At 46.5% G+C, this 8657-nt stretch overlaps 1 protein-coding gene and 1 long non-coding RNA gene across 2 annotated transcripts in view; one reads left to right on the top strand and one right to left on the bottom strand.

Moving 5' to 3' along the window:
- The window catches only part of LOC104998742 (serine/arginine repetitive matrix protein 3-like), a 25280-nt gene extending 24495 nt beyond the window's left edge, over positions 1–785 (bottom strand). The window contains exon 1 of the mRNA XM_010854069.1: positions 274–785. Within this exon, the coding sequence (XP_010852371.1) occupies positions 274–785 (512 nt within the window). The remainder of the gene's footprint in view (positions 1–273) is intronic.
- Positions 786–4664: 3879 nt separating this feature from the next.
- LOC104998734 overlaps positions 4665–8657 on the top strand; it is a 15218-nt gene continuing 11225 nt past the window's right edge. Inside the window, exon 1 of the long non-coding RNA XR_826498.1 lies at positions 4665–4986. This is a non-coding gene — a long non-coding RNA (uncharacterized LOC104998734). The remainder of the gene's footprint in view (positions 4987–8657) is intronic.

An 8657-nucleotide genomic window follows, 5' to 3' on the forward strand; every position in this document is an offset into this window, starting at 1 on the left:
GGCTCCCCGCTCACACGCACCCCTCCCCCCGCTCCCCAACGAACTGGCTCCCGCTCACACGCTCTGGGCTCAGCGGCTCACGCTCGCCGCTCAAACGCACCCCTGCTCCCGCTCCCCAACGGCCCGGCTCGCCGCTCACGCGCCGCCCTCACCCCAGTGCGCCGGGGGCGCTCCCGCTCTCACAACCCCCGACGTCGGCCCGCGCAGGCGCCCGCCCGGCTCGCCGCCCACACAACCCCGCCCCCAGGCACGGGCGTGGTGCTGGCCACTCACACTCCCTCTGTGCGCCGCCAACCCTCGAAGAGGCCCGGCCTAAGCTCTCCGCCCGGCGCCCGCGCCGTGTTATGCGAGAAGCCCGTGGAGCCGGCCCGGGAGCTGCCCCGCGCGGCCGAGGGAAGGCTACCTGAGGCGGGGCGCCGTGAGGGCGGGGGCGGGCGGGCGTCTCCCGGGGCCGCTGCTCTGGGGCTGCACAACCGCGTGCGAGATGGCGGGTGTGCCTGTGGTTCCACTCCGTGGCTGTGGGCAGGTCGGTTTCGGTGGCTTCCCGCGCGCCGGGCACGCCGCCACTTCCTCAGCGACCCCCCGCCGCCCCGCGTCCTCGAAGCCTCTGTGTGCGCGGGCTGCGCGGTGGGCCTCTCGCCCCGGTGGCGCGCGGAGAGACCCGGAGACGGGCTGCTGGAGCCCAGGTGCGAGTTACACCAGGGAGGTGGGGACCGGGTAGCCCGGGCTTTAGAGCCGCGCCCTGAGGGCTGCGGTGAGTGTAACCCCACCGGGGAGCCGGCCATGCAAACACCCTCCCCTCCCCGCCCGGGAAGGGCGGGCAGCAAGGGGGCTCTGGGGCGGGAGGCTCGCTCTTCACTCCCAAGGCATTTCAGAGGAGCGATGGGATTACTCTGTGTTTAGATAGCTGTTAGAGCGCTAGGGGCTCATCTGGTAAAGAATCTGCCTGCAGTGGGGGAGACCTGGGTTCAGTCCCTGGGTTGGGAAGATCCCCTAGAGAAGGGAAAGGCTACCCACTCCAGTATTCTGGCATGGACTCTCTCAAAGAGTCAGACTTCGCAAAAAGTCAGACTGAGCGTCTTTAACTTCACTAATTAAGGGGCTTCCCCACTAAATAAGGGGCTTCCCTCATAGTTCAGTCGGGGTTCTATTCTTGGGTTGGGAAGATCCTCTGGAGAAGGAAATGGCAACCCACTCCAGTATTCCTGCCTGGAGAATCCCGTGGACAGAGGAGCCTGACAGTCCACAGTCCATGGGATTGCAAGAGTTGACACGATTTAGGGACTAAACCACCAGGCAGCACTTTGGGGAATGGATCGGATAGAAGAAAGACTGGTTCTGAGTGGGTTATAATAGACAGCAGGAGAGATGGATGTGGTCAACAGCCCGGTCAGGGGTCACTGAACACCGTGTCCTGAGACGACAGGATTTGTAGGTACAAGGACAGGGGTGGAGGTGAGAGGAGTAGCTGGAGAGGGGAGGGACCGTGTCTCTGGAGGCTTCTCCCAGGCAGCAGAGTAAACATCTGGCGGTCAGCAGGAAGAGCCTTTGGGTAATGTGAGTTTTGTTTTGAACATTCCAAAGCACTTAGTCTGACACTAGGGCCATTTAACAGATGGGGAAGCTGAGCCACTAGGAATTAGGGATCAAGTTAAAGGACATGTCTGAACTTGCAGCTGTTGGAAGCTGATCCGCAACTTGAACAGTTTTCTTCAGTTCCAGTCTGTTATTCTTGCAACTTCAGGCAGTTACCTTATCTAAAAAGTTAGGAGACCACAGTGGGAGGTTCACTGGAGAAGTAGTACTCAGAGGGGCCGTTGTTGTTCAGTCCCTAAGTCATGCCCCAGTCTTTATGACCGCATGTACTGAGGCACGACGCCAGGCTTCCCTGTCTCCCTGAGTTTATTCAAATTCATGTCCATTGGGTCAGTGATGTCATCCAACCATCTCCCCCTGTGTAGCCCCCTTCTCCTTCCTCATATCCTCAATCTTTCCCAGCATCATGTTCTTTTCCAGTGAGTTAGGACTTTACATCAGGTGGCCAAAGTATTGGAGCTTCAGATTCAACATCGGTCCTTCCAAGGAATATTCAGGGTTGATTTCCTTTAGGATTGACTGGATTGCTTTCCTTGCTGTCCAAGGGACTCTCAAGAGTCTTCTCTAACACTACAGTTCAAAAGCATCAATTCTTTGGTGCTCAGCCTTCCTTATGGCCGAACTCTCATATCCGTACATGACTACTGGAAAAACCATAGCTTTGACTCTAGGGACTTTTGTCTGCAAAGTGGTATCTCTGCTTTTTAAAACGCTCTCTAGGCTTGTCATAGCTTTTCTTCCAAAGAGCCAGGGTCTTTAAATTTCATGGCTGTAGTCACCATCCGCTATGATTTAGGAGCCCAAGAAAATAAATTCTGCCACTGTTTTCATTTTTTCCCCATCTATTTGCCATGAAGCGATGGGACCGGATACCATGATCTTAGTTTTTGAATGCTGAGTTTTAAGCCAGATGTTTGAGGTGGGTGGAATCTTTCCAATAAGTCCCCACTAGGGTGGGAAGACTAGGCCACGTGGAAAGAAAGGAGCCCAAAGGCGCAGACAGTGCCCACAGGTGCTGGCTTTTCAGAATGTGAGGCCAGCTGTCTGTTTCGCTCAGACTTGAATGTTGGTTTCCCACTTTGGGAAGTGGCAGGGTGGAGGGGGGGAATCAGGGGTGAACTTAGAAGTGTAAAATCACTGGCTTTTCTGGGTCTTAGAGGGCGTCGGTGCACCTTTTCTTGCAGTCCTGGCTGCCTTTGGGGGCTGGCCATTGGGACAGCTGAGCTGGGTTAGACTAAGAATTGGTCTTGATCTGATTGACCCCTCACACCCTGGACGCACACATGCTTTTGAGAATCATTCCTCCCTGGCAGATGGTAGCTGGTTTAGGGCAGGGACTCTGCCTTTTTCATTCCAGAATCCCTCATGGTTAGGTGCTGTGTTTGGCCAATTGGAATGATGCACTTTGTATCTGCAGAACTGATCATCGTTTGAGTCTTTAGGAAAATCATCTTGAGTTCCCAGGGGCTTACAGCTAGAGGTGGGAGCACAAAATGATGCAATTCCCAGTGTAAATTTTACAAATTTAAGTCTTAAAAAAAGAAATAAAAATTTAAATCTGAAAACTCAGTTGTATCTTTACAAGTTTATTTCATACTTGTCTTACCTGCTGATCTCTTAATCGTGCAAGAGCTTCAGCTGTCCCTTAAAATAATATTTGTGATAAAAGGAATATTTAGTGAATTCTAGTAAATCAGACTTTTCCATGATATCTTTTTAACCAGTTGATGAAAGAGTAGGTAGAAGTCATTCTTTCATTTTTCATTAGAAATCATTTCTTACATCCAAGCAGCATTAAATAGTGTAATTTTGTTGTTATACCCCTAGTGCTAAAGCATTTATTTTGGCTCTAAGAGGAGATGGGTTGCTTCTCGTTGTTTTGAGATTTTTTTTTGTTTGTTTGTTTCATTGTTATAGCATTATTGGGGTTTCTTTGGTAAAAATTTTAATTGAAATATAGTTTACTTACAGTGTTTCAGGTGTAGGGGTTGCTTGTTGACAGACATTATGTAGCATTTATGAATTTTATAATTCTAATGTTTTTATCCTTCCAAGGGAAATTTTTTTAGAAATTTGCCAAAGTAGGTAGCAGAAAAACTGCTTTGGCCTTTCTGTTTTCTATCCTAGCAGTGTGTAGGTTTTTGTTTTGGTGTTTTTTTTTTTTTGGTAGTAACCTTTTAAGATCCTTTTCCAATAAATAATAAGTTATTTCCATGCTTTTGTCTTGTGTTATTACTTCTGTAGACTATTGTTTTTTTGTCATTAGTTTTTTTGAGGTATAATTCATGTACAACACAATACACATTTTAATATAGTTTTGACAAATGTATACAATCCTTGTAAGCAGCAACGCAACCAAGATTTCTGCTATTCCAAGGATTCCCTGTTCTCTTCTGTGGCACCTCCCATCTGCAGCCTTAGGCAGCCAAGGATTTTCTTTGCCCTACAGGTTATATTTGTCTTTTGTATTGTATATCTGCAGTCAGCATGCCAGCAATTGCAAACTTTTCTGTACAGGGCCAGTGAGAAGCATACAGTGTGTGCTCCTTTCTGTCTGACTTCTCAGTACAGTGTCTTTAAGAGTATCCCTCATGACTACGTTGATTGTGTATTTTGTTAGTAATTCATTCCTTTTTATTTTTTTTAATAGTGGTAAACGATACAAAACTTAAACGTTGCCATTTCTAACCATTCTTCTGTGTCCACTTCAGTGGCATTAATTATATTCCCATTGTTGTGCAACCAGCACCCCTGTTTCCAAAGCTTTTTCATACCCCCAGATACACTCTATAGCTTCTAAGCAGTAACTAGCCACTCGTCTCCCCTGTCAGCCTGGTAGCCTCTAATCTACTTTGTTTCTGTGACTTTTCCTATTCTAGACTTTTCAGATAAGTGGCATCATACAATATTTGTCCTTTTGTGTCTGGCTTATTTCACTAAGCAGTGTTTTCAAAATTCGTGTTGTGTATGTATCAGCACTTTTTTTTGACTGGGTAATATTCCATTGAATAGACATACTTTGTATGAACATAGGTTTTCAGTTCTGTTGAGTGTATACCTAGAAGAGGAATTGCTGGATAATATGGGAATTCGAAATTTGACTTTTTGTGGACCCAGAAGGCTGATTTCTGTAGGGCTGTACCGTTTGACATTCCTGCCTGCACTGGACAAGGGTTCCAGTTTCTCCCCATCCTCTCCAACACTTGTCATTATAGCCATCTTAGTAGGTGTGGAAGGACTAGTGGTTTTTCATAAGGTACATAAGCATAGAGTATTGCTACAAACTTGGTGGGGGAATTAATGAGTGTAATTTTATATGTTCCAGGAGGATGGACTGAGGCAAGTTCCGGAGGAGGTGAAAGCTTTATACCAGCAAAACCTACCTGATGTGTAAGTTAGTAAGTTGATCTTTTAAAACAGGTTAAGAAATATGATATTGATGTTATATCATCTTAACATTAGTTTTTAGATATGATTTTTTTTTTAATTCTTTGTGAGCCTGATCATACCCTAGCTATACAAAAGTAGAAGGATTTGTGTTAATGGTTGTTATGTCTCTAGGGACCAAATAGCGCTGGCACATGGTAGGTGTTCGATGAATACTTCTTGTCTGACTGGTGTGACTTGAAAGGAATTAGGGTGGATGCAAAAGAGATGACCTAGGAGCAAGTAACAGACTTGACGAGTGAAGTGTGTTGTTTTCTCTGCTTGTTTTCATCAGGTGAGGTCTTAGTGGGTCTACAGGGAGAACAGGCAGTTTGCAAATTTAGCAGGAGTAGCAGTGACTTCCGAAAGCTCGAGTGAAGTTGGCTGGGAACTCGTGCTGCGGAACACTACAGCTTGGTAGGCTGGAGGGTTCTGGAGTTGCAGACTGTTTAGAGCCAAGCATGGTAGTTGGCACAGAGGAGGATTTGAGCTGAACAACAGACTTCAGAGGACCTGCGATTGGGTGAAGAAGACTACTGACTGCTGGAGGAAAATTGAGTTATTGAGAGCTCTCCTGCAAAGAAGTCTGTCTGCAACTTGAGATTTCGTCCCTGGCCTTGTTAGGTAGTGTTTTCATCAGTTAGTTGGGCATAGAAATCAGTAGCAAGTTGTTAGGGTGTGTGGAGTACACAGAACAGTAGGAACACTTTGCAGAGACTGTGTTTAAGGATAGATACTGGTGAACGAGAAACTTATCTGCAAGAGGTCTGCAGTAAATGTAAGGGAAATGGAAAGTCCTGCACTCAGGTTCCCAAGTCCTTCATTTGTTCATGCACCAGATATGCACTCAGCAGTTTTGAGCTGATAAAGGGGTCTGGTGTTTCAGTTGTAAATAGCAGAATCAAGAGGTTTGCCCCCGTGGCCCTCAACAGTGTCATGCAGAAGGCAGAGGTTAAATGCAGGAAAAGCAGGTCCGAGTACCTGCCGTGAAGGAAAACACCACACTGGGAGAGAGAGTCATGCACTGAAAATATTGGTAGATAGAGAAATCCTGGAAATTCTCTCCGAGGAAGAGACTCTTCAGCTGGAGCCTAAAGAAGTGGGTTTTAACAACGAAGTTACTGTGGGCAGAGAGCATTCTTTGGAGGAAATAGCATGTGCAAAGGCCCTGAGTCTTGAAAGAGGATGGGATTCCCAGGGACCTGGTCATTCCCAAAGGCCAGTGTGGCTGGAACTTAGCAGGCCAAAGGCGACACCAGGGGAGATTTCTAAGCATGTGGGGCTGGTGGTGGCATGTTTGTGTTCTGAGGACCCCCTACCCCGTGTGGATAGTGGATGGTGGTACTGAGAGGAAGCATGGTGGTCATGGAGGTGACAGGAGGGGTGAGCCAGACTAGAGGAAAGGAGAGCAGGTTACACACCTGTTTAGGAGGTGACTGAATATGCTTTGGTCCAGTAAGGGACTGATTTTCCTGTATTCATACCGTAGGGAAATACAGGATCCAAATTCTGTGCCCTAGCCTCCTAGTTTGGTTCTGGGCAGGACAGTAACTATTACCAGTTTCTGGTTAAAATTCTTTGCCAGAAGAAATCTATTCTTATTTAATTGTTCATGTGGAAATGTGACTTTTTAAGGAAGTTCTTGTATTACTCATCAAGAACTTTGATGTTAAGTTGGGTGTATTTTATTTGTGCTATTTCATTATAATCAAGACCACATTGTAAGCAGTGTGGAGAATAAATCTAACGTTTGTGGAGTGGCAGAAGTGTCTAGAACAGATTTAGAAGACATGGTACATCTATGTACATGGTCCATGTACGTCTCTACATGGTACAGATCTAGAAGACACGGGACATACATCTTGCCTCTATTTTCAGGGCCTAGAGCAGGCACATACATTTTGTATTTATCTCTTTCCTTTTAAAACTCCACAGTAGACACTTAGTAATTCTGTACATCTGCTTTTGTTTTGTTTTCCCTTTTTTTTTTTTCAGTTGTGGTAAAGGTACACACCAGGTAGCTCAGTGGTGAAGAATCTGACTGCCAGTGCAGGAGGTGCATTCCCTGGGTCGGGAGGATCCCCTGGAGGAGGAACTGGCAACCCACCCGGTTCTCTTGCCTGGAGAATTCAATGGACAGAGGAGCCTGGCAGGCTACAGGCCATGGGGTCAGAAAGAGTTGGACACGACTTAGTGACAGAGCACACATACCACTGAGTGTATTCAAAACACTCATAGTGTCATACAGCTATCACCACCACCACCTTCTCCAGAACTCTTCATTGTACAAAACTGAAACACCACACCCAGGAAACAATTGTAGATCTGATTGGAAAGGGTGATGCTTGTCTGATACCTAAGGAGACATATATTTTATAGGGGAAAACCAAAATGTTCTCCCTCTCTGTGTTAAGGACCCTAAAGTACAAACATGCACATGGTTGAAGATCAAGAACCATTTCTTGGACGAGTGGAGGAGCATTTGACTTTAGAGTCCTTTGCTCCCTTTATGGGAATGAGGATTTGAAAGTATTGATACCATAGAAAGAGGAATCCGATGGTATGGGGAGGGAGGAGGGAGGAGGTTCAGGATTGGGAACACGTGTACACCTGTGGCGGATTCATTTTGATATATGGCAAAACCAATACAATATTGTAAAGTTAAAAAATAAAATAAAATTAAAAAAAAGAAAGAGGACTCCATAGGATGAGAACATGATGTGAGGCCGTAATCTTATGCACCATGATCAGAGATCAGCTCAGTCGCTCAGTCGTGTTCGACTCTTTGTGACCCCATGAATCGCAGCACGCCAGGCCTCCCTGTCCATCACCAACTCCCAGAGTTCACTGAGACTCACATCCATCAAGTCAGTGATGCCATCCAGCCATCTCATCCTCTGTCGTCCCCTTCTCTTCCTGCCCTCAATCCCTCCCAGCATCAGAGTCTTTTCCAATGAGTCAACTCTTCGCATGAGGTGGCCAAAGTACTGGAGTTTCAGCTTTAGCATCATTCCTTCCAAAGAAATCCCAGGGCTGATCTCCTTCAAAACGGACTGGTTGGATCTCCTTGCAGTCCAAGGGACTCTCAAGAGTCTTCTCCAACACCACAGTTCAAAAGCATCAATTCTTTGGCACTCGGCCTTCTTCACAGTCCAACTCTCCCGTCCATACATGACCACGGGAAAAACCATAGCCTTGACTAGACGGACCTTCATTGGCAAAGTAATGTCTCTGCTTTTGAATATGCTATCTAGGTTGGTCATAACTTTCCTTCCAAGGAGTAAGCGTCTTTTAACTTCATGGCTGCAGTCACCATCTGTAGTGATTTTGGAGCCCAGAAAAATAAAGTCTGACGCTGTTTCCACTGTTTCCCCATTTATTTCCCATGAAGTGGTGGGACCGGATGCCATGATCTTCATTTTCTGAATGTTGAGCTTTAAGCCAACTTTTTCACTCCACTTTCACTTTCATCAAGAGGCTTTTTAGTTCCTCTTCACTTTCTGCCATACGGGTGGTGTCATCTGCATATCTGAGGTTATTGATATTTCTCCCGGCAATCTTGATTCCAGCTTGTGTTTCTTCCAGTCCAACGTTTCTCATGATGTACTCTGCATATAAGTTAAATAAACAGGGTG

The sequence above is a fragment of the Bison bison genome, unplaced genomic scaffold, assembly GCF_000754665.1.
Source record: "Bison bison bison isolate TAMUID 2011002044 unplaced genomic scaffold, Bison_UMD1.0 scf7180017864335, whole genome shotgun sequence".
Classification (NCBI taxonomy): Eukaryota; Metazoa; Chordata; class Mammalia; order Artiodactyla; family Bovidae; genus Bison; species Bison bison.